At 40.1% G+C, this 27,140-nt stretch overlaps 1 protein-coding gene across 1 annotated transcript in view; it reads left to right on the top strand.

Annotated features, from left to right (window-relative positions):
• The window catches only part of efnb1 (ephrin-B1), a 184,907-nt gene that overhangs the window by 144,998 nt on the left and 12,769 nt on the right, over positions 1-27,140 (top strand). Inside the window, exon 3 of the mRNA XM_072270760.1 lies at positions 23,289-23,381. Within this exon, the coding sequence (XP_072126861.1) occupies positions 23,289-23,381 (93 nt within the window). The remainder of the gene's footprint in view (positions 1-23,288; positions 23,382-27,140) is intronic.

Below are 27,140 nucleotides of genomic sequence, written 5' to 3'. Positions count from 1 at the left end.
TGAAATTTTAAATACTAAATAAGCTCAGTGACTAAGGTTGGGCAGAGACCAAGTTCTATTCTCTTTAATCCCAGTGGGTGCCTGAAGTTGCATCAAGCTGAGATACAAAAACATTTCTAGGCTATTTATTGCTCCCTGCCTGGGTCTCCTGTTCATTGAAAGGTGACTATTTAACCTCCTTTCACATTTGTATATTTATGAACACTGTCTCCTTCATCATATTGGAAAACTTGTTCATTTCCAATTAACTCTGCTGCTATAATGCAGTTCTCTTTGGGAGAAGAATTGTTTATCCCTCTGTTAGACAGTATTGTGCAAAAGACTGAAGCCTAAGACTTGCACAGTACCATGTTTGTCAACATGGAGCAAAGAGTGAATTTCTAAATCTGGTGGGAGCAAAGGGTACTGGGAATGGAGTGGATGGAGTGCCGCAGGAGGGGTGTAGAACATGTAGCAGAGAGGGAGTGATAGGGGCAGGGGTTAGCGCGGTTATAGACACCCACAGCCCTCAGACACCAGCCAAGGTAATTTGATTCCAAACAGTTGGTTTATTAATCATTACAGAATGTGTCTCTGGTGCTTTCTGCTCCCTTTCCCTTTTCCCAACCGTGATTCCCCTCTCCCTGAACCCTTCCCACTCTCAGTCCACAACGGAGTCCTGTATCAGAATCAGGTTGATCATCACTCACATATGTCATGAATATTTTTTGTGTGGCAACAGTACAGTGTAAAACATAAAATTACTGCAGTACTGTGCAAAAGTCTTAGGCACCCTTGCTATATAAAAGCACCTAAGACCTTTGCACAGTACTGTGGGACTATGGGCTGTTTCCCTGGTAAGATAAGATAGGCCTTTAACCTTCCAAATTACCTCCTTGTGACCTTGTACTTTACTGTCTACCTACTCTTCACTCCCTCTGCACTGTGACACTTATTCTGCACTCTGTTATTGCTTTGCCTTGTAACACCTCAGTGCACAGCTGTAATGAATTGATTTGTATGGAGGGTATGCAAGACAAGTTTTTCACTGTAGCTTGGTACATACGATAATAATAAACCGATTTATTGTATGAGACAAAATTCAACTGTAAAGATGCATACAAAGCCAAATAAAATCTTTCATTTACGTGGTTCTTGTCTGGTGCATTAAGCATCTCAAAGTACTTGAGGATGAGCGAACAGCTTTATCATACATTGTTTACTTCTTGGGTAGTAAAGGTGAAATTTACCTCAAGAGCACTAATCCTGCTTTTCTGCATGAAAGCCAATTAATCTGTCTTGGAGCTGTAACGTGGGGGGGAGAGAGAGAGAGAGACAACTTGCTGTACTTTTGGAATGGTCATCATCTGTGAAGCCGGTGGCATTCTCAATGCCGGTAGCTTTTCTAATGCAGTTGCAGGTTGCATGGTCCTGTATCTTAGAACTAAGTATTAAAATGCTTAGGTTGCTGAGGAATTTCTATTCCTTTTACACTATGTCCATTGTTTGGTGTGAAATCGGTATGCTATATATGAATTTTATATGCATGTGGTTGTTGTTATTTGTACCACAGGCATGTTGTTGCTTGTAGGTCCTTGTTGTTCTAGAGAAACCCCTGGCTAATCCTGAAAGCAGACTTGGATCCATTTTAGTGAAAAAGACAAGCAAAGCCCTTGCTTTAGGTCCAAACTCCATTGTATCTGTACTAAAACCAGTGTATTATAAGGTTCCTGAGGTTCACATATTAGCTACAGCTTAATTGATAGTATTTTTACTTCTGAATCTGAAGGTTACTGGTTCATGTCTTCTGGCCAATGATGCACAGCTGTACTGTTGGAAGAACTGTCTTTTAGATAGGATGTTAGACTGAGGTCAAATAAAATGATAAAGGTCATGTGCTATTTTGACAAATGGGTGACTTATTATCGATACCAGAATTAACGCTGTTTTCAACACTGTTGAAAATGATCTGTTATTATTGCTGTTTGTTCCATGCCAAATGGTGCTACCTTTGTTTCCATTATAAAAATACATGCCCTTAAAGAAAATGCAGAACATCTCAGGACATCATGAAAGGCACCATATGAAAAACTTAATGATTAGCCAAGAAATGTTTGGAAGGATTTCACCCTATTTGCTGTAGAGTGGGAAGGGTAGTTTTTCAATTTGCCCATTCTTCATCCACTCCACCACCCTCACCTCTGCTCTAAGCTCCAAACCTGGGGAAGGCTGCCCAGCAAGACAGTAGACCAAATTCCCATCCTTGAGTAAACTGCCTGGGGTCCAGCACCAGATGCCAGAAACTTGCCAAATCATTAGAATGAGGTATGAGGGCCAGTTTCAAGTGATGCCTTGGAATTTCCTGCATCATAAAAATTTTCTGCCTAGAAACAAACGCAAGGGAATTACTACTATCCCTTAAGTTTTGGTTGTCTAAAATAAAAGTTGGTTTTATTTTTTGGCTTGCATATGTATGTTGATTTCACTTTGTACAGTTTCCAATAGACTGTTACCAGTAGCAAAGCAAATTCTAACAGTTGAACTGTGATCCAAGCCCTGGCTTGCCACAGTACAATTTTGGCAGTAGTTTTATCTGCCTTTGTAAATAGAATTCTCTATTTCTAGCAATGGGTTTGACTTCTGGTTCATTTTATTGATTTTTTTTGACATTTAGGAAAATCAGACAGACCTCATTTTGCATACCACCTTTCAAAATCCAAAGTGCGTGCAGCCAATTGAATTTTTGAAATGCAGACACAGATACAGCAATGGACTTGCCAGCAGACAGTTCCCACAGGTAGTAATGAGATAAGTGAGTGAGCAATGTGTTTTAATGTTGGTCATTGAAGGATAAATGTGGATGTTTCACATTCATCTGAGAGGGTATCATTTAAGCATCTGATATGAAATCCAACATTTCCAACAGAGCAAATCTCCTTCAGTATTAGGTTACCATGTGCTCCAGTCTTTGCAGAGGGGCTTAAATCCAGAACTTCATAGTAAGTTAAACACCACTAACTTCTGGATGATACGGCAGCCACCTCAGGAGAATGTAAACCTTAATGCAAGAGGCGCCGTCCTTTCAGGATTCTGTTGTTCATAGGATAGAAAGTTTGTTGTTCTCTGACAATGCGCAGTTGACTTCTTTGCTAAGGGTAGTGGATTAGTGTTGACTGGTCTTTGGTAGGAGTCATTTGATATTCCCAAAGAGTTTGTAAATTGAAAGACATAATTTCAATCTGAACTCAGTTGGGCTGTTAAGTAAAATAATCAAATGGGTCTTTTTAATATCGTTACATTTGTAAGATTTCAAATCCAGAAAACTATGCCGTTGTGTTTGAACAAAATTCCATCTGATGTCCAGGAATTAAGCAATGTGAAGAATGCTACAGGGAGACTGCGTGCTAGATTTTTTTTTGGCTGCAGTGACCACACAGTGAGCTCTTGGATTTAGCCTTATCCCTCCCATTACTACAGTGTTATTTAATGGGACTGGTGGTTTTGAAGTGGGTTGGGAGTGGGTATTTATCACATTGATTCTATACTGTGTATGGTTCAGGCATGAAGGTTTTAATATACAGAGCTGATCTGTGACAATTAAAGGAGTAGGCTGATGGATTAGGGATTTATTTTAACCGATTTTCAAAGGTTAAAGATCATAAAACAAAGATTAGATCTTGCAGGAAAATAATTTCCTCATGGTGGGCAAATATTAAGCATTTATGAAAGCTTGAGGAAGGATTGACAGTGCTGTGTGTGGGTAAGTCTTTGAATCTCACAGAAATGTAAAATCTACTAGAATTCAAAATAATTTCATGCTGTTATTTCTACATGTGTAAAGTATTCCCTACATGGTTGACTCTGCTTTTAATACTCCGGGTTCTAGGCTCCTGTCTCCCATGGTGCAGCTGTCTCAAAAGATTTCTAAAGGTTGTCCTTTAATATTATTTCCCAGGCTGAGTCGAGGGCTAATCCTTCTCAGTACAAAACTCAACACAAACTGCTTTGGCTTAATTTGGCTGCCGTCTGTGATCTGATGAGAGCAGACCCTCAGTGGTCAGCGGGCTGCACAATAGATTGAAATGCCCTTTCTGTCTCCTGCAACTGTCAGATCCAATTCATTGTGCTGCTAACAACTGATACAGAAACTATTTCTACAGTAGCATGTCATTTTGAGCAAGCTTCTCTATCTCTCTCTATCTCTCTCTCTCTCTCTCTCTCTCTCTCTCACACACACTCCTCCCCTCCTCCATTCCAAGCCTTTCGAACAGCCTTAATGTTAACATTGGCAGAATCGTCTGTCCGTGGTTTTATACTGCAGAGAGGAGTGTTTGACTTATTTATTTGTGCATCTTTTGGAGTTGTGTACAATTAAGATTTTGCTTTTTAGAAACCTTGAATGGTGCAATCTCGCCATTTAGACAAAGTGGCATCTATCTAATGATAACATAAGCAGCAAGTCCGAAATACAGTACAAGACAGAAGTTGCACCTTATTGTGCCGTGTTTAGTTGGCATATCCTGTATGACATCTATTTATATATTTTCAGTGTTAATGTTATACTCTCTGTTACACTTAGTAATTCTTGCTCCACTTAGATGCACCCTGAGCTCCAGTATACTCTGAGATACTTTGCATCATTCACCATCCCGATGCTTCTATCCTGCGGATCAGTTTTTACCCCCTTTTCATGATGGTGACAATCGGGTGAGGTTTAAGATTGTGTTTATGTTGCATTCAAGTAAGGCACAGGACACCCAGATGTGAACTGTAAGTGCTTTCACATGCAAGCTGAGAATCAATCAAAGGATCGATTTGAGGCAAAATGGAAAAAAATAATAAAATTGTGAAGAAATATTTTGATCTGTCCTAATCTGTTGCTGACAATTGTGGCAAAGAAAGAAGCATACGTGCTTCTTTTGTATTAGATCCAAATATCCAGAAGATTAAGATGGCTGGCATGTCAAAATATGTCAGAAAACTTGTGACAAAACTGAAACTTGAAATGCCAGCTGCTTGAAATACACCCTGGAGGCTGCACATGATGAATTGCTCTTTTACTCAAATATCAATGTATGCAACATTTGGTTTTGGAGATTCAAGTAACTGAAGCATTGTATGCCCCTCTCGGGGAACCTTCATTTATCCATTTGTATGGCTTGCTTCATTGTTGAGTGTAGGAGTGTGATAGCAAAGGATCAACAGGTTTTTTTTAATGGTGAACTGTGTTTCTTATGAAAAGTTAATGCTGACCAATGAGCAAGCCCTCAAATTCTTCTTGGGTTTTCAAGTAAGTAATTTATTGACTCTAAAAGGGAGCAGTCAGGTCTCTTGCAGATAAAATTAATAGGTGAGGTAACTCACTCTGAACCAACAATCCTCTGCATCCTTTGATAGGGCGACAAGCAAGCACAGTAGTTAGTGTAACACTACAGTATTACAGTGCCAGTGATGACTGATCAGGATTCAATTTCCACTGCAGCCTGTAAGGAACCTGTAACCATGTGGGTATCGAATGGGTGCTCTCGTTTCCTCCCACATCCCAAAGATGTACGGGTTAGGATCAGTGTGTTGTGGATGTGCTATGTTGGTGTCGAAACCGTGGCAACAGTTGTGAGCTGCCCAGCACAATCCTCACTAATTTGATTTGAAGCCCAGTGATGTGCATCACTGTACGTTTTGATGCGTATGTGACAAAAAAACTAATTTATCTTTAGATAGTGTGCTGTTAACTGAACTGGGCAGTTTCTCCAACTTGTGGCCCAGTGCTGAAGATGAGTCTTTGTGGGTCATTCATTGAAATTACAAATGCAAATCTGACACCTGGAAATCAATTCCCACTTTTCCCCAGGTAATCCTGAAAATCACACGCTAGCTGGCAAGCTAGTCACCTCTGGACAAGTTGCAGGAAGCTTGCCAATCTTTCTGTTTCTTGCCAACTGCATATGTGTGATTCATTTTGAGCACTTTTAAGCAGGCGTTTGTACTTGTGTCTCAATTTGTTTACATGACGTATGTCTCTGTGGAATAAAGTATTTCACCCTTAGGATGCAAGCAGAACTATGGGTTTCTCAGAACTGTTGAACAAATTCCATTTGCGTAGAATTTTTAAGATAAGAAAATGTCATCCATGCTTCAGCTGTGCACAGTGGACAAAAAGCAAAATGGTTGCGATATTACATAGCCTGACTAGAAGTTTGGTCATAGTTTTAAAGAACAATTGAATGAAGATGAGCAAAGTGAGATTTGGAGAAAGGATCCTTAAGGAGTTGTGGAATAATTTGATCCTGCTAGTTGTTTGGTACCTCACAAGATATGGAATTCAAAGTGTGGTGGTGTCCGCAGGGCTTGCCATATATTTTAATCAGAAAGGAAACCATTTGCAAAAAGAAAGAAAGAGGCATTCCCGAAGGAAAGTTGAGACCTCCCACACCATTGCCTCTTACCATACCAGTACTTCCCTGCCCAACAACACCAATTGCAAGATCACACAGCCTAGATCTCTGTATCTGTTGTGTTTTGTTTGAAATCTTTGGGATAGATTCCAGAGGTCACAATCGTTTTCTGGGTTGACGTTCCACAGTGTCTGTGCATCCCAGTTCACTAAGTTACTCATTTTAAGCAAATGGTCCTTGTCTATGAATCTGGCAACAGCTGTATTTGTCTATTATATTAAACTGTATATATTACATTTTTAATTTTGAATGATATTTGAGACACATTGCAAACATCTGTCAGCACTCAGTTTCCACTCCGCTTAACACTGAACGTATTTTACATAGTTTCCTTTGTAGTGAGTTCATTATGTTCTTTCTGTTTAGGCAAGCAGGTCAGGAAAAGCCTTGTTTCCAATAAATGTTAATGTCTGCTCAGTCCCCTTACTCACAATAAATACTGGTAAAATAATTGCTGATTTGTCGCTTTAAGACTGCAGACAATTTTGTAAAGTGTTTTATAGGCCTGCATTAGCAGAACTAAACAAAACCCCTTGTGTGCCCAGACAAACCCTTGCATACCTGTGTCATTAGTTCCTCAGTTCAGATATAGTTTGTTTTATTTTGGCAATGTCTAGAATTTATTTTTAATTCTTCATATCTGAGATTGGGATTGAGATTGTCGTATATTGGATTAGATGCTGCACTGGGATCAGCTGAGCAATGAATGAGTTCCTTCTTCATTTACCTTGGAGAAATTGTCATGAATTCAGATCTTTCAATTAATATAGGGCAGTGGTCCCCATCCACCGGGCTGCGGACCGGTACCGGGCCGCAAAGCATGCGCTACCAGGCCGCAAGGGAACAATATGATTTTCCGATATGAAATGATATGAGTCAGCTGCACCTCTCCTCATTCCCTGTCACGCACTGTTGAAGTTGAACACCCGCCCCCCCCATTCGGCCGGTCCGCAAGAATATTGTCAATATTAAACCGGTCCGCAGTGCAAAAAAGGTTGGGGACCCCTGATGTAGGAGATTGAGACTTACTGCTAAATCTGGATAGATCAGGAGCCAAGATTTGGCTGTGTTTGGAGTGAAGCAAACTGACCTCTGATAGACATAGAGGAAGATGGATTAGTTAGGTTGAAGTCAATCTGAGGAAAACTGTGTTCATAGTGGGCCTACAGAGGCGGATCTGGTCATGCATGATCTGAAAACAGAGCTTAACCTTCACATCTGAAAACCTGGGGGGAATTGGTTTATGGATCACTTGGGTATCCCAGCCTGCCTGTTGCATCATTAGGAGATTAGATACTGGATTAATAACTTTGTTCTGTGAAGTGTCCATGTAGAGGGTTTTTCCTATTCTGTACCTGCTAAAGATATTGAACAGCTTGTTCTGTGAAAGATAAAAGATTGAAGGATTTGGATGGACAAACACTTAAGGCTTGGTGACGTTTTGTTCTTACACTGATGCTGGCTATGTGATGTGTTTCATTGCTGAGTACAACACTGATTAATGCTACATTTGCAGTTAGGGAGGCAGTCTACATTTAGACCCATTGACAATGAAGAACAATCTGGATAGTATGTGATTTGTAGGGGAGTTTATAAGTGGTGGTGTTTCCACGTGCCTGTCTCTCTTGTTCTTTTGGCAATGAATCAGCCACTGCAAGCACTGTTGGAGTAGTCTAGGTGGTTAACTGCAGTGCATTTTGTAGGTGGTACACACCGAAACCACTGGAGGAGGGAATGAAAATATGATGTTGTTGATCCAGTGCCAGTCAAGTGGTTGCTTTGTCCCACATGGTGTAGAAGCACCCAGCTTCTCACCTGCTCTGGTAACCACAGTGACTCAGCTGAGTTTCTAGTTACCCCCAGGATGATGGAGGATTTGACAATGAATGTCAATAGAAGTTGCCGTTGAAGATTAATTTGTTAGGACTCTCACCTGTTGATAGCTGTGGTGTGGTACTTTGGTGGCATAAATGTCACTTGCAGTCTATCAGCTCATTCATCCCTTAATGTTGTCTAGGTATTGCTACAAGCAGACATGGGGCCTTTGATAAATCTCCTGCCTAACAGCACAGCAGAAGCAATTTCAGCAAAGGGACTACAGCGTTTCAAGAAGATGGCTCATCACCACCTTCTTAATGCTAGTTCTGCCAGCAACACTCCTATCCCTAAAAATCAACATAGCTCACCAATATCGTCCATCGTTCTCACATGAAGCCTAACAATTTGAGTAAATTGTAACGGACAACTTTAAAAATGCGTAGAAAAAAATTCAATAATACCAACTCGCTGAGTCAATTTTCTGGTATCAGTAGAACACCCTCAATAGACGGCAATTGTAACATTAGTTGAACGCAAATGAATGCAATTTTACATTGTGCAATTATCAGCTGACTTCTGCTTCTGAACTTGCACTGGAAGGAGGGTTATTGCTGAGGCAGTTGAGAATGATTGGACTTAGGAAGCTGGACAACTGTCTTGATGTTTTTGATCTGGAATGATTGACTGCTGGGAATTGCAACCATCTTTATTTGACTCCAATTACTGGAGTGTCTTTCCTTTGATGCCATTGATTTTGGTTTATCAGGGTCATTGAAACTAAGCTTACCTTAATATAATGGGCAGTCATTTTCACCTCGCCTCGGTACTCAGTGTGTTGGTTCATGTTTCTATTAAGGCTCTGCTGAGGCCTAGAACTGAGTAAACACTTGAGTGTCAGTGATTTATTGCTGAATAAATGCTTCTTGATAGCTCTCTTGACAACAGTTTCATTAGGTTGCTTATGATAAGAGAGTAGACTGTTTAGGTGGTTATTAGATGGATTGGAGTTGTGCTGCTTTTCTGGATGGAACAAGTCTCCACATTGTTGGGGACATGCCATTGTTGTAGCTGTACTGGAGCAGCTTGGCTAGAGATGAAACTAGTTCGTGGGAACAGATCTTCAGTACTACAGCTGGAATGTTGTCTGGTCCCAGAGCCAGTGCAGTATCCAATCCTGTCAGCCATTCCTTGAATACAGAGGAGGTGACCTGGGTTCAGTTCTTGCCACTGCCTGTAAGGAATTTGTATGTTCTCCCTGTGACTGTGTGCACTTTCTCCCACAGTCCTAAGATGAACCAGTTGGTAGTTTATTTGGTCATTGTAAATTGTCCCATGGTCAGGGGATTGCTGGACGGTGTGGCTCGAAGGCCAGGAAGGCCTATTCCGTGCTGTATACTAATAAATAAATAAATTGAACTGGCTGACGGCTGGCTTCTGTAAGGGTGGAGATTTAGGAGGAAGACGAGATCTATTTGGCACCGGGATACCTGTGATTTTTAGATTAGTATAGATTGGTTCATTAATGAGGTCAGTTTGTCTCAATGGCATCAATGGAAAGTCCAGCAACACTAATAATAAGCTCATATATTTGACCAGAAGTATGCACCATTTTCATGGTCATGCTTTACTGGAACAGTTCTAGAGAGCTGTCAGTAGTGAACCGTTGCTGACAGCTTGTTGATTAGGGTCATAGAAACTTCAACAACTACAGTGAAGCGATTGGATGTTGGCCCCTTCAATTGGCAAGTGGGTGTGAGTATGTCTGTTTCTGGCTGCAGTATTGGCAGCATCCATAACTTGGCTAGACAATTCTTAGTTCCTGTGGACAGAGTAAACTCTAGCTAATGCAAGACCAGATTGTATCAGTGTTCTAAAGACAATGTTGGGCACTGGTTTGTTTGCAGACTTCAGACAGACGTGTGGCCAAGTATTCTGATGTCTGTCTGAAAATCGACACAAGCAGCCCTTGGCATTGAATGATAGAGAGTTTCAGGAAATGTCATCTCTATCGTATCTTTTGTGATGTGTCTGAATGGTAATAGGAAGCTGATAATCATCTCTGATGTTAGTAAAAGATAGGGAGAAAAATTGGGACAAAGATTATACATGCACTTCTTGCTGCATGTTCAAACTAACCCTCAAGGAACCTTGTTTAACACCAGTACCTTAACGTCCTTAATGCTCTGCAGGAGTTCAAAAAATCCTCTGGGCAGAACAGCAAGAGTACTGTCAGATTTTCTTCTTGTCTCTGGCTTATGAGATCAAATAGACTCTTAAAGGGCACGTTGGAAGTCGTGCTGATTTTGTCTGACCTATAAAAAGCCCTGAAGGTTTGAAAAGTCTGTGTGTGTTCTTCTGTGGTAATGAAGGAGAAAGGATATGTTAATTGGTGATTAGTTAATGCCAGGAAGCATTTGTTCTGATGCTTTGAATCTGGAAGTGAGTTAATTACCAATTAATATATGTCTTTCCATTGAAAAAGCAGTGATCAGTGATCAGCTTCTATTGTTCAAACAGAAGGAAGTTAAGAATATCACAGGTTTCAACTTCCATCAAAGTTGTATTTATCACAGGACTTATAGTACTGCAATATACAAGTCCACTCCAGCATATGAATGCCCAACTTGCCCAGTGTACAGCTTGTATATAGGAATAAGCATTTGGGAGACCAGCTTTATGGATTTGCTAGCTGCTGCAGGGCTGCAAGCATCTTCTGCCACCTGGGAAATTGGTACACAGCCGCGTTTCTGAGTTGTGAACTGTTTGAGTTACACATGGTTCACAGGAACGGAACCCAGCCATAACCTCGGGAGGACCTGGAGTCAGGGCTGATCTTTCTGATATGTTAGCTCATTCCAGCCAATCAGCAAACACTTTAAAAGCAGATGGCTTGTTTTTCAGGGAAATGCAGTGACTGGAAACTTGACGTACCATTGAAGTAAAGGAGCCAAATATATGGAATGTGCTTTTTCCTTCATTTGGAACATTTCAAGAGATATAACAAACACATTATGGCATGATAGTGGCTCCTATCCTTCAATCCCACCCACTGCATTTGTAGTTGAAGGAAAAAATGCAGCTCATTGTGTACAACTGAAACCAGACTGATAGGCAATGTTTTAGATTTCATCCTCACACCCTACAAACAGTGCAGCTAAAGGAGGTGGTGATAATTATCTTCAGTTGTCTGGTGGAGGGACAGTCGACATGGGAGGCGTGTAGCCTCAGTTGTAGCAAGAACTAGGCCTCAAGCTTCGGGCTTGCCTGCTGCTGCAGATCAAGTGGGAGACGCATAAGCGGGATGGCGTGTTTGAGCTTAGCTGGGGCCAGGCCTCGCTCACCGGTGCTGTCCCCTCGTGTTCAAGCGGTGGAATGACATACTAGATTGTGTGCATATGCACACGGCCAAGAGACCGTATCATCAATTGCTGGACATTGTTGCTCAGGATCTTGGACTATATATGTTTTATTTTTGGTGAATATACTCCTTTGCTTAATATTTTGAATTATGTTGCTTGCTTTTTTTGAATGTTTGCTTACTCTTTTGAATGCTTTGCACCTCGGCTCCAGAGGAACATTGTCTCGGTCAGCTGGATCTTTGCAAGGTATGAACGATAATCAAACTTGATTTGATTTGAGAAGAGGTTAGTCATACAGAAATGGGCTACACTAATGCTACGCTGCAATGTTTGCTGGCAAGTGCTTGTGTTGTACGAAAAAAAAATCAACAAGGAGTTAGTGTAATGCTTTATGGCGCCAGCAAACTGAGTTCAAATTCTGCCACCGATTGTAAGGAATTTGTACATTCTCCCCGTGACCATGTTAGTTTCTTTTAGGTACAGCAGTTTCCTCTCACATTTCAAAGATGGAAAGGTTAGGAGGTTAATTAGTTATATGGGTGTAATTGGGTGGTGCAGGCTTGTTGGGCTAGAAAGGCCTGTTAGCATGCTGTATCTCTAAATAAAAATAAGTTATGACATCCCCAATTACTTATTTGCATTATTTCCTGGCTTCTGTTGTCCAACGTGATTAATTCAGTTCTCATTGGTCAGACAACCACAGCAGGTATTTGCCGAATGACTTATCTTTGGTTTCGTTTGTGCATAGGCATCTCCTGTTATTAGATCATTCATAAGCAGTACCTGTTCTCCAACTTACATTTTATAGGTATGATAGTGTAGTTTTAAATTTCTGGGTTAGAGACCAGGAACCAACATGACAGCTGTGGAATTGAAATTCAAGTCATGAGATAAATCTGGAAGTTTTTAAAAGGTTAATCTTGGTAAAAGTAATTAGAAATTGGTTTTAGAAATACCCATTTGGTTCACTAATATCCTTCAGAGGAGAAAATCTGAAATCTTTCCCTAGTCTGCCTACACATGACTGCAGACCTGTCAGACTTTCCGATGCCTCCTCAGTTGAAGGAAGAATTGGTCTGGATTTGAATTGAGACTTCACACTTGACACTTAAGAAGTAGCAATTATAAGGAAGTATGAAGGATATTGAGCTTATACCCATGGTTGTTAAAGGCATGTGGGATTTTGGAGGTTGGTAACAGGAAGAACACTTAAGGATTGGCTAAATGGAAATCTACAAGATTCTGAAATGAATTGATAAGACCAATATCAATGGCTATTGCTGGTGATTCCAATTGGATACCAGTACTTTTCCTTGGTCTTGGGCAAGTACAGAGACTATGTGATTTTCACACAGAGCTCTGCATGGTTTCATGTAATATTGAGTATAATCTAGCATAGAGAAATAATTTCAGATGTTTCATGCTTGTTTGTTCCTGGGATCAAGCCTGGAATGTAAATGAGGATACTCTAAGCTCTAAAATTGTTGATGCTTTGGAATCTCTGATGGCATGAGCTGAGCTTTGATCTGTCTCCTCACAACAAATCATGATTTGTGTGCTGAAAGAAAGCCTGGCTCCTTTTGCCCTCTCCTCTGCTTCACTGGTGCAAAGGCAAAGTAAGAAGTGTACACTAAGGTTGGACTTCGCCTGCATTCAAGGGGAATGTTGAGAAATCTGGCTCTTTAGCAGGAAAACCCATGAGGAAACATGCAGCAGCTTGAATGAGGGGGAGAAAGTAAAATATAGAATCGTAACAGAAAGAAACAAGGTAATGCCACTGGCAATCCCCTGTGGCTAGTGTGACAGAGCTTGCAGCTTTTCTCCCTTGTAACGACTCCGGTGTGAGTTGACACCTTAGAAAATGGCTCAGTGCTGAGCACCTTGCACTGAGAATTTGCTTCTAGTTCTAAATCTGAAAGCAGCATGAGAGCCTTTTGCTACCTGTACTGAACAGCTTACTCATTTCGTTAGGGTATGTGATGGCTGAGTTGAGTATTTTTACCCCTATGTGTTTAACCCCTTTCAGTCAATAATTTGCACTAAATATTATTTGGCACATGCTCAGAAAGCACTCCAGAGGCTGCTGAGGCAGCTCTATCAACTGCTGAAAGAGAGGGGAAAAGAAAGAAACACAGAGGAGCCCTTATAGCACAACTATCAACAGGCTTACAGCTGATAAATTAGGCTCACTGCTGTCTACACTCCGTGAGCTGGAATGTTAAACTAATTTGTTTAGTAGTTTGACAATGCTGAGTGCAACCCGCTGCAATGAAATGCCAGCAAGCATTAAAAATCTGAAATCATTCTGTTTGAAGAGAATTTGTGGCAGCTACCATCAGGTGGTTTGGGTCTTCTTGTTCACATTAACTAAATAAAAATAATTGTATTGAGATTGCATCAGGTTCTGAGATGTTTGCCAACACACAGGGATGCTATTCTTTATGTGTTCATTTATATTAAAAACAGGAAAACAAGTTACCTTGTTTGAAATGTAAGGGCTCCTACTTACCAATAGTCTCAATAATAATTTCTGGTAATTAATAATTCTGTTTTGCTAGCGTGAAATTCTAGATTTTTGCTGCCTGGAACTGGGAGTCACAGTCTCAAAACAGAAGGTTGGCCAGTCAGGATGGAGAGGAGAAGATATCTGTTCACCCAGAGCGTAGTGAATCTTTGGGAGTTTTCTATCCAATGGGGCTGTGAAGGTTCAGGCACTCAAGCTGATGGCTTTGGATAAATATATATTTGAAATCAGCATTTAAAGGTATTTGCATGGGTACCTAGATAGGAAAGCTTTCAAGGGATATTGGTTGAATGCAGGCAAGTGGGACTGGCTCAGATAAACATCCTGGTTGGCATGGATGAGTTGGGCCGAAAGGCCTGTTTCTGTGCTATAATTCAATGACTCCAGGAATTCACCATTTAATCTTAACAAGCATTTTCCCTACTGACCAGACACTTCTCACTGACTGTACACCCAGAAGAGGCAAGTAAATACAAAAAAAAAGTGTGAAGACTATGAAGGGTAAAGGAAAATTCTCCTTAAACCAAGAATTACTAGGAAAAGTATTTAGTCTGTTCAAGCAGTATATCAAATAGGACAATAGTGACATGGTTTGTAGTGCTACCGTTTTATCATCCTCTACATTTCATTCCACCTGAGAATCTTATAGTTCGTAGTGATTCTTGTCATGGTGATTAATGATCCTGTAAGGAGGCAGAGAAGAAAGCTCAATGAGTGATGTCGCTTCAGGTCATTATGAACGACCTGATGAGTGGCGACATCTTATATGATGCTGCCACAAATCGTTCTATTCATAATATGTAGCATGAATGACATGAATAATTCAGTATGTGGAGCGGATTGGAGTTAGCTCAAGAATAAATGCAGAAGGAACTGCCGAGACTTATTACTTTTGTTTTGTGATGTCAAGCCAATGTACATTTACCCTAAGCCGTCAACCAATTATTTTGATTAAAGAATGGATAAGATGGAGATGTGTTGCTTCTCTTTAGGTAGTTTATACCACAGAAATTTCCCCTTTGTTCAGGCATTATAGCTACTACTAAGCCTGGTTTCCCTAGCAATAATCAGTATTTTGCATCGAAGCTTTCTTAAAAGTTTGTTTTAAAATTTACAAATTCACTTATGGCAGGGTAGGCGTGTTGCACCAGGATAACAATGCATTTCTTCCAGCAAATTCTCCTTTCACAAGTAGTTGCAAATCCCACAGTGCTGTGCAGCCTGTACTCCAAATCCTGACACCCCTCTGAGTAATGTCTTTAGAGCCATGAAATCAAGCCCATAAAAGGAACTTTCTGTTCCTCTGCATCCATTCACAGATTTGAAGGCTATTACAGAGCCATCAAGCAGAGTAAAACATTTTTTGCTGCCCAAATGATAGCAATTTAGGTATCATTTTTTCTCCATTTCAAACAAAAATATTGATGCCCATTTATCCTGTTTTCTGCCTACCCAGTAATAGCTAAACTGACATGATATAGCTCGGTACTGCCTGAACTGTTAATCATTGATACATGAGGTTGATTGCATTTCTTTGTACCTTTATTCAGCCAGACCTCCATTTATTGTCCATCCATAACTGCACTTCAGCTGCGGACAGGAAACTGGCTTCCTGAACCCCTGCAATCTGCCTAGTGAAAAGCTGGCATGATGGGGAAGGAGTTTCAGAATTTTGACCCCAACAGCAATGAAGGAAAGGCACCTGTCACCCGTTGGAATCAGGTTTATTATCACTGGCATGTTCTGTGATTTGCTGGTTCGCAGCAGCGGTACAGTGCAATACTTTTAAAAAGTAGTATAAGTTGCTAGAATAATATATAAAAACATAAATACATAGTGCAATAAAAGAGCAAAATAGAAAGGTAGTGTTATTGGACCATTCAATAATTAAAAAGCAATAGATCGTTCTTGAATATACTGAGTGCCTAAACCTTCTTAGCCCCATTGGGTAGAGATTTCCAAAGAGTCACTATGCTCTGGGTGAAAAGGTATATTTTTCTCTCAGTCTTATAGACAATGGACAATAGGTGCAGGAGTAGGCCATTCGGCCCTTCGAGCCAGCACCGCCATTCACTGTGATCATGGCTGATCATCCACAATCTGTATCCAGTTCCTGCCTTATCCCCATAACCTTTGATCCCGCTATCTTTAAGAGCTCTATCCATCTGTTTCTTGAAAGCATCCAGAGACTTGGCCTCCACAGCTTTCTGGGGCAGAGCATTCCATACATCCACCGCTCTCTGGGTGAAAAAGTTTTTCCTCAACTCCGTTCTAAATGGCCTATCCCTTATTCTTAAACTGTGGCCTCTGGCTCTGGACTCGCCCATCAGCGGGAACATGCTTCCTGCCTCCAGCATGTCCTATCCCTTAATAATATATGTTTCAATAAGATCCCCTCTCAGCCTTCTAAATTCCAGAGTATACAAGCCCAGTCGCTCCAATCTTTCGACATATGACAGTCCCGCCATCCCGAGAATTAACCTTGTGAACCTAACGCTGCACTCCCTCAATAGCAAGGATGTCCTTCCTCAAATTTGGAGACCAAAATTGTACACAGTATTCCTCAAATTTGGAGACCAAAACTCCAGGTGTGGTCTCACCAGGGCCCTGTACAGCTGCAGAAGGACCTCTTTGCTCTTGTACTCAATTCCCCTTGTTATCAAGGCCAACATGCCATTAGCTTTCTTCATAGCCTGCTGTACTTGCATGCTTGCTTTCAGTGACTGATGCTTGGCTAGTCTTGGTTAGTTGATCCTTTATTTGGAGACTGGAACTCCCAGTTCTAGGCAGTACAAATCTACAAATGTTTGTAGAATTTCATGCCAGAAATAGCATGTTTCAATAAGAATATATAACAAATATATCGTGCAATAAAAGAGCAAAATAATAGGTTAGTGTTCATGGACCATTCTCCCATTCAAGGGAGAAAGAAGTGATTCCTGAAGTGTTGAATACACATCTTTCTGCTCCTGTACCTGCTCCCTGATGGTACTAATGGCAAAAGGGCATATCCTGGATGGTGAGGATCCTTCATGACGGATACTGCCTTCTTTAGTTGTCACCTTTGGAAAATGTCCTGGGTGTTGTGGAAGCTTGTGGCCGTGATTGAGCAGGTTGAATCTGAAGCTTCCTACAATCCTGTGTATTGGTGCCTCCATACCAGATTTTGATGCAACCAGTTAGAATGCTCTGTCGAAATTTGCTAGATGACATACCAGATCTCTGCAAGTTCTGAGTGAAGTATAGCCACTATACTTGAGCCTTCCTTGTAATTGCATCAATATGTCAGGCCCATGATGGATCCTTTGAGATGCTGGAACTTGAGATGTTGAAAACTATTCTCCCTTTTCACTGCTGACCCCTCAATGAGGACTGTAGTATGTTCTCCCTAATTCCCTTTCCTAAATTAAATCCACAATCAATTTCTTGGTCTTACTAGCAGATCTATCTCACTCCTCTACCTTGCTACCTTGTCACCATTCTGCCAAATATGGTTGTGTCAATAGTGAATTTGTAGATGGTATTTGAGCTGTGTGAACCACAGAATTATGAGTGTAGAGAGAATAGTGGGCTAAGCATTCATTGTTGAGGTGTGCCTATGTTGATTATGAGTGAGGATGAGATGTCATTTCCAATCTGTACTGACTATGGTGTTCCTGAAGAGAAAGACAAGCACCTTGTCACAGAGGGAGGTACAAAGGGCCAGGTTTTGAAGCTTGTTGACTAGAACTGAGGGTATGATGGTGTTAAATGCTAAGCTGTAAGCAATAATCAACAGCCTGATGTAAGTATTACTGTTGTCCAGATAGATTACTTCTGCTTTAGACCTATTATGGCAGTAGGCAAATTGAGGGAGGTCCAAGCCCTACCTTAGGCTGGTGTTAATTCTAGCCATAACTAACCTCTCAAATCACTTCATCACAGCAGACGTGTTTCTGGGTGGCAGGTGTTATGCAGGAAGTAGTGCTGATGAAATAACTTGTATGAGCTTCTTGAATGCTAGTCAGTCTGCATCTATTGTGCACCTGTGGTATATGCAGATAGAAATATCTTCGTTAACTGAGGAGCTGTGAGTAATCATCAGCAATGATGATCAAGGGATAAGAACATTGGCCATCTTTAGTCTTCGCTACCCTTTTCTACCATTCAACCCTGGAAAAACTGCATGCAATACATTTTTTTGTCTTTCTTGGAGCAAGAAACTCACTGCAAAATATTTTGCTGCAAGTACTCTTGCAAGGCGCTTTGATCTATGGCTCAAACAGTTTCTATAAATGACTATATTTCAACTAATTGATTTGTTGAATTATTGTTAAATTCTTGGCTAAATTGAAGCATGATGTACTGTAATTTTTAATCATCAGTTAACTTTCATTTTCCTCAGAATCTGATTCTTAGCCTGTCACCATTAATCAACTAATAAACTGAAGATGAGAGTCATTCAGCAGTGATTTGTTTCTGCTGGTTTTCAGCTGCAAAGAAATCTTGACTACTGTTCACATGTGTTTGGAGTAAAATGTCACCATACCGTACTTAGTTTGTACTCTGCATACAATGTGTGTATGTTGTCAGACTCCATTACTGACCATGGACTGCTAACTTGAGTATAGGGTGGTGATTAATTCTGGCCCCTATGTAGTCAGTGCAGTTCACTTTACAAATTTTCATAGCTATAGAATGAGCATACATTTGGATTTTCATATTCTAACCAGAATGAGGAAAGAGAATTATCAAGAAATATTAATTGAGGATTTAATTGGAGTTTATGAATTTGATCTATATAAAAACATTTGAACAGGGGCTTGGTGAGACTTCATAGTTGTTTGGTGGTGTTTGATAGTTAAGATGACAGATACGTACATTTCAAACTCAGTTGTCTTTGTTTTAATGGGAAAACTCCAAAACTCCAAAATTGTCTTTTGCCAGCTTGATTGTTACTGTGGAAACAGTGTTGGACGAGTGTATATAAATAATCAAATGTAATCTTCATCAGGCCTAGGCACATCAGAGTGATCCATAATTCAAACCAGCATTAAATTTGAATCCAGTCCAGAAAGCAAAGGAGCAAATAGATAATCTTGGTCAGCTTGGAATCCTTCCAGAAAGGATATTAATGAATGTTAAATGCATAACCAGTCCAAGAAAGACAGCCAGCAAACATTGTTCCTGTTAGCAGAAAAAATGTAAACAGATTTTGCTTTGGTAGTCAGTGAACATTCAGCTTTTATTTCATCATCATTTCAATTTCTTCAGGTTTGTATCTTTATTCAACATAGATTTTTTATTTTTCCTGAAACACTCTGAAAGATGTGTTGTGCTCTTTTTGCTAAGTGGGAGCTTCAGGTTTGAGTGCTGTATAGTCTCATCATTTGATTATGTTTCAGCCAAGTAGGTGCTTCAGAGATTAAGCTAATGGTTTGGGGTGCAGATGATATATAAAAGATTCTTTCAATTAGGGACACAAGGCATGAAAGAACTATTCAACATGCTTAAATTCACTCTTCTTCTGAGAATCAAACCCTACAATGGAAGATCTGCTGCTGGTAGTTTGCATAGAAGTTATGAAGGTGCATGTTAGCAGAGGATAAAAGAGTTCAACTTCAAACAAGCTCATTTTTGTTTTGTATACTAATTTCTTCCTGACTTGAAGAGCTACAAATCCATCTTCCCACAGTCAGGCTCCTCCAGATTGCATTCACCTCTGCCTGAATATATGATGTCACAGTCTAAATGAATCTGCCAAACCATCGAATCAATTTAAGAGCAAAAACTTAAACTGGGAGCCAGCTGGAAAATCACTCAAATTCTTAACAAACATTACTTTTCTCACTGATATTCAAATTTTACAATAACAATTGATCTACATTCCTTGCAGAATGTGTTTGTTTTAAGGGCTAGACTTTGAATATAATTCACAAACTCTGTTTTAATCATAGAGAATGCAGAATATTTTTCCTGTGGAGCTGTGAAATGTTTATTTTAACATTGGTATTCAAGGACCCCTGTCTGAAAAGGTTCATTGAATGTAGCAAATGAATTTGATATATTTTTCTCTCTCCCATTCTGGTGGGTAATCATCCTTTCACTGTGGGGAATTTACTGAGGTTATCCACAAAGCTTTTCAAGCTGGGCTGTCCCGAGCTATTGTTCACTTTTTAGAAGAATGGCATTGCGGGAATGGATTGCACATTGTGTTCATTGCAGCTTCCCTACCTTTGGTGGAGATGGTGGCATTTCTCAGAACGATTCCATGTCAGGTATCCCAAATCTGCAACACACTCTGTGGGTTTATAATACTAACTCTGGCCCGCTTGTCAGAACCATGGGTCCCTGTGCAGTTCAGTAATTCATAGTAAACTTTTCCTGAATTACTAAGATTTGATATGTCAGCAGGGGTTGATATCTAGCTTTTGAACTGTGCTAATATAAAGCACACAAATGTAGGTAATAAGTCCTCGGGCGGTTGATTTCTAGCTAGGATTTCCTGCAGAAGACCGTTATCCGTGCTAGTGCATAAGGATGTTTGTCTTAATAATTTGGAGAATTTCTCCCAAGGCCTAATTCACCCTTGGCAGTCTGTGAACGACTAACAGGTTTCCCTTTCTAGATAATAAGGTTATTTGAGAAATTATCCAGATGCCACTCTTTCCCACCTTTTCCATATATGGTGATACCTTGGTTCACTGGGAGGCTTGTTAACATTACTATTCACTGAATCAGAGAATCATTGCAGCACAGAAGGAGAGCATTCATCCCATCAAATTCATATCAGCTCCCTTTGGAAAAAATCTATTCAGTTCCATGCCCCCACACCATCCCTCTAGCCCTGTAAATTATTTATACCTCACGCCTTTCCACTTCCCTTGAGGAAGTCCTGATGAGTTCTTCCACCATCCTTACAATTTCCAGATTGTTCCCACTCTCTGTGTGAAATTGCCCTGCATCTTTTGCCCTTCAGTTTAAATCTGACTCTGTGGTTGCTTGAACTACCTGCAAATGGGAGCAGCTGCTCTCCATGTACTCCATTTAAGATTCGTCATAATCTTAAAAACGTTTGAAAAATCTCCTCTGAACCTTTGTTTCTCCAAAGACAGCTCCATCAATCGAATCCTTTAGCTGCAATCCCTCATCCCTTAAACAACTCTAGTAACATTTCTTCTGCACACTTTCATAGACCATGTTGCTTATTCTTTACGATATGGACCAATATCCACAAGTCACTATGCTGTGCCTCTTCCTCTATATCAATTTGTGTACCATGACTTCATCCTCTGATTTAATTTCTGAGCCTGATGCTGTAGGTTCATATTTTGGATAGTGGTACAATGTTTTCCTTGCCATTTCCAGCTCATTGTCCTGCTGGAATACATCCAATATGAACAATAACTTTTAACTATTCTTGCACAGATATAGAAGTTATAGGCCATTTGCATGAAGTGGCACTGAAAGCAACAATTAAAATAAAGGCACAAACTGGAGAAAACAATTCAAAGGTTTAGGTTGCATCTTGTTGTAAGAGTGAAGATAACAGAATGAGTATTTCAGATCAATGACTAGTTCAGGTTCGGATAAAGACAATCAATCCAGTCCTGATGAAGGGTCTTAGCTTGAAACATCACCTGTTTATTCATTTGCATAGATGCTGCCTGACCTGCTGAGTTCCTCCATCATTTTGTGTTTCCTGCACCTACAAAATTTCTTGTTTATAATCTACAATATTAACTGTTTCTCTACATTGATATTACCTCTCTGAGTAGTTTCATATTTCTATCACCTGCAGTTAAAACCAAACAATTAGTTCAGACTAACCTGTCAACAGGGTATATTTTGTTCAGAACCTTTTAAACACCCTTAATTTGACATATATATGTGATTAATTGAATTACAATTATATGCAAGCTCTGAGTGATCATTATGTGCTACTTAGTCTGCAGTGGTTTAGGAATTTCAATAGATGTTAATCTTGTTTAACAAGTTAAGGTATGAGAATTTTTATAATACGATTTTAAGCATTGGAATGGGATCTTGAATTTCATGTAATATTTGCAAAATATCAATCTAAACAGATTTAATAATGGAAACAAATATTTTAAAAGGCACTTTACCTGGCAATATTCTTTATTTGACCCCTTGATCTAAAGGGAAGACTGTTTCCCACTCGTTGCTTCTAAAGTTAGAAATGCCACTTGGCCAGAAAGATGATCCCAATATTTTAAAGTAAAAACAGCTAGTCTTTTCAGTCCTGAAATGCAGAGACCTTCACCTTCCATTTCTGTGCGTGGCCAACCATCTACCTACATTAGAAGCTATTTACAGTAGCCAACTGACATAACAAGCAGCACACCTTTGGCATAAGAGTGAAAACGGTATCTAGGGAGAAAACATAGATTCCACTTGGGTAAGTGTTGGCCTCGGGTCTCTGGAACTGTGAGGTGCCTCTGGAACTGTGAGGTACCGCTGGAACTGAAGAGTTAACAATTGACTCAGCTCGAAATGTGCCTGAGCTAGCCATCAGTATTTTCTCAATTGGCTCATAGCAGGTGGGTGTGCTTAGTTGGCAAGATATCTAATAGTTAGCACGATACTTTACAGTTTCAGCTGTAAGAACAGGGTTCAGTTCCTGTCTCTGTCTCTGGCTGTAAGGGGTTTGTACATTCTCCCTGTGACCATGTGGGTTTCCTCTGGGTGCTCCAGTTTCCTCCCACAGTCCAAAGATGTACGGTTAGACTTAGTGAGTAGTGGATATGTTATGTTGGGGCCAGAAGCTTGACGACACTTGTGGGATGCCCAGCACAATCTTGCTGTTTTGTTTCACTGTGTGTTTTATATACTGTGACAAGTAAAACTCACCTTTATGTTGCCAATACTGTATAAAGATATTATATTGTATAAGGCCCTGGTGCCACATGGAACCTCACCATTTTGGGACAGGGTAGCTTTACAGTAGTCATATAGCTCCAGACTTGACATGTCAGTGATGAGTATTGCCTGCTCACTGCTTAGTGTTTCAGAGTAATTCAGTATATGGGAAGGGCTTTCCTTATGCTTAAGAGCAATATAAATGTATTTCTTGGTGTATAGCTCCTGGTAATACCATTCTTAATGTGTATTTAATCACCGAATGCCATAATAACCTTCAGTTCTTTATTCCAGCTACGTCTAATGGGTCATATGAAGGCTTGGAGAACAGAAATGGTGGTGTGTGCAAAACTCGATTCATGAAAATAATTATGAAAGTTGGACAAGGTAAGCATGGAATTACTGTCCCAATCATATGGTACTCCCACAAAGTACGTTACTGAAGTCAGTGCTGCGGGATTTCTGTTAAAACATCTGTGAAGCGAGGAATGCCTCTGTTAACTGATGTTAGAATTTGAGCATTGAACGAAGGGAATGCCTGGGATCCCTTTTACACAGGCGAATCCTAAACTCTTAGCTTCTTCTATTCAGAATGTTCACTGTTGACCTATACTAAAAAGATTATTGATGAAAGTTTTTGTATTGCAACAATCTATTTGCGCAAATGTTACATGTATGTAACTAGTTTCTGTTTGTTTTTGTCTATCTCTGTTTGACCTTCTTGTCTGTCTGACTGCTTGACAAATTTTTTGCCCGAGTCCATTTATCAGCATCTTTGTCACACATGTGCCTCATACTCTCTCATATATGGCTGCATATTCACGTTTCCGTTTATCCATGAATGTGAAACTATCTATATATCTGGCAATTGCATACCTCAGTAGCCCTCTGTATCTGTCATAGTGCTACTCCAGAAATTTACTTATATCTAAACTTACTATTGCTAGATACCCACCTTAATCTCTTTGCAGACTGTTACCAATCTAAAAATGACTTTGATGATTTTAATGTAGAACCCTGTGATTATTTTCATATTTGCCACGAGAATAAATACTGTTAGGATTTAGTGGTTTAGTAGATGATTCTTCAATGGCATACTAGAGGGAAAGAATTTTAAAAAAAACATTTTGTCTTCACACTTTCTGTTTGCATAATTCCTGCTGGGATGCATTTCCAACAATATTAGATTGTTCAGACTCTTTCCCTAAATCAATACTTACTGCTCAGCAAGTATTTCTATTGCTAATAATATGAGTAGGAACTCTCCCTTCAATAAATCGATTGTGGTAATTTTTTTAGTCTAGTTGCCATTTATGATTGTTAATTGTATATGACAATAGCACTGAAAATTTACTTTAAGTATAGTAAGTATTGAAAATAAATTACAAGGTTCCTTATTGTCATCTCTGTATTTATATGCACAGTGATGACATGGTACTTCCGGGAACAATAACAAAATGACATTAAACACTTATAGAAATTTGAGATTTTAGCAGTAAGAGGTGCAGCCACAGTTACGATACCCCTGACTGAAAGTGTTCTGTTACATTCATAACTGGCAGATCCAAGAAATCCAACAAACCACATCTTCCACACAACTTGGTTCTATCAATTTCAATTTGAAATTGAATGGAAGGACTGACCCTTGCATCTAACCTCAACAGCTACCAACAGAACCCTCTTCTTAATGCTATCAATATCCATGGTCGTAGAGTAATAGAGAGATACGAGGGATGATTGATAAGTTTGTGGCCTAAGGTAGAAGGAGTCAACTTTAGAAAACCTAGCACATTTATTTTTCAACATAGTCCCCTCCTACATGTACACACTTAGTCCAGCAGTCGTGGAGCATACGGATGCTTTCTTTGTAGAAGTGGTCCACAGCAGGGATGATTGATAAGTTTGTGGCCTAAGGTAAACGGAGATGAATTATTAACTTCAAACTTTCTGCATAATCACTCAGAGTTGAACTGCATGTGCATGTAACAAGAACGTCTTGGACCTCCAGGTGGTCCACAGCAGGGGTGATTGATAAGTTCGTGGCCTAAGGTAGAGGGAGATCAGTTATACAGCTCTCGTTAGATGCATGTGCAGTTCAACTCTTTGAGTGACAATGCAGAAAGTTTGAAGTTTCTCCTCATCTTCTTTTACTTTAGGCCACAAACTTATCAATCACCCCTGCTATGGACCACTTTCTGGAGGTCCAAGACGCCGACTTCTACAAAGAAGGGATCTGTATGCTCCACGACCGCTGAACTAAGTGTGCAAATGTAGGAAAAATAAATGTGCTAGGTTTTCTAAAATTGACTCCTTCTACCTTAGGCCCTGAACTTATTAATCACCCCTCGTACAACACTGAAACATAACCTCTGGCTCAGTGAGTCCATAGTGATCATCAACCACTATTCACGGTTGTTCTATATTAATATTTTTAAAATCCTACCCACATTCTTATCAACTCCCTCCAGATTCTACCCGTCAACCGTATACTAGGGGCAATTTACCATAGCCAACTACTCTAACAATCCTCAAGTCATTGAGATGTGGAAGGAAACTAGAGTGCCCAGAGGAACTGTATAGTCAGAGGGAGAATATTCAAATTCCACATCTGAGTCCAGTATTGAACCCAGGTTTCTGGTGCTGTGAAACAGTATCTCTAGCCATTCTTCATTACTTTCAAACACAAACCTCAGAGCCCAACCAAATATCATTAACTTCTTTTGCAATACTTTTGTGATTGTGACAAGGTTGCATTTATTGTTCCTCTCGGTTCCTCTCAGAGGATGGTGTTTACCCCATGCAAGCAGCTGAAGTCCTTGCACTGTTAGCTTCCATGCAGGGGCGATTACAGAAAATGAACTATGAATGGTAACAGTTCAGCTGGATGCATCCAGATCCGTATGATGTACAACTTGCAAGAAATAATGATCCAGTAATATTGCTGCTACCAGAATTTTTATTCATAGGTGTCACATAGACAGGAAATACTGCTAAAGTGAACCTTTCAAGTTATTGCCGTGCATCCTGTTGGTAATATAGAATGCAGTCCCATTCTGTGGTGGTAGAGAGGGTGCTTAACCACATGGAATAAAACTGTTGCGAGTCGGGGAAACTGCTTTATGCTGAATAATGTTGAGCCTTCTGATTATGGCCATGATGTTATCTCAATGTAATCCATGCTTCTGAGTGGTGAACATTCATCAAACCTCTTATTTAAACCATTGGATAGAAATCGTGAAGAGTTGGTGTACGTATTCAGAGATGCAGATGCAACAGGTCCAGATACCCCTGGAGTATTGATTCTGACGGATGTCAATAAATATCATCTTGAGATGTTTGAAACCTTAAGGAGCTAATTATTAAGTAATTATGCTATAGATATTACTGAGCAAAGCGAACTGGATGTTGGCCTTTGTACTTCCAGTGTTGAAGGAGTTGTGAATGGAGAATTGCCAATTAATCAGTGGAAGAAAGTTGGCCTGAATTCTCCTGCTGGTGAACTTGTGCCTTGGGAGCTTGAGACTGGGATTGGACTCAAGGCCACACTTTCTTATTGTGAGATAGGTAGGAATGTGGTCATTGAATTTCCTTATGATTCCCTTTGATCTTGGTTTCAGTAGCTCTTTTGGTGATGGATGGTATCAGTACATCATGCTCCTTTTGGTCACACAGGAGGATTTGCAGCTGACTTCATACGCCTCGGTGATTCTCCAAATCTCCACCCCGCTCTTCTGGATGATGTCATCGCTCCATCCAGCACTGGACATGTTACTTGACCAGCAAGCTGACTAGTACTAGAATGCAGTTCACTTCCTCATTGCAGCTCAGATCTCTTAACAGGAACTTAAGTCAGTCTACCTTCGGTAGAAAATAAGTGGAGAGTGTGAGAATGAGAATGCAAGTATAAGTTACTTCGTGATCCTGAAGTTAAGTTCCATCTAGATCATGTTTTTAGGTCATTGATATCAATAGTGTGGTCTGGTTACCTGTCACAGGTAACACAGTGTATAAAATACTAATACAATCCAACACTCTGGAATAGAATTTTGACTTGAATCCTCACAATGAGAGGATAGGATGCTTGAGTCACATTTTTCCCCTTCGGCAATCTCACTGTTTTTATTAATTCATGGAACTGGGCAAGTT

Source organism: Mobula birostris, chromosome 10, assembly GCF_030028105.1.
Source record: "Mobula birostris isolate sMobBir1 chromosome 10, sMobBir1.hap1, whole genome shotgun sequence".
Classification (NCBI taxonomy): Eukaryota; Metazoa; Chordata; class Chondrichthyes; order Myliobatiformes; family Myliobatidae; genus Mobula; species Mobula birostris.
The sequence above is the reverse complement of the archived record's forward strand: the minus strand, read 5'-3'. Positions and strand labels throughout refer to the sequence as shown.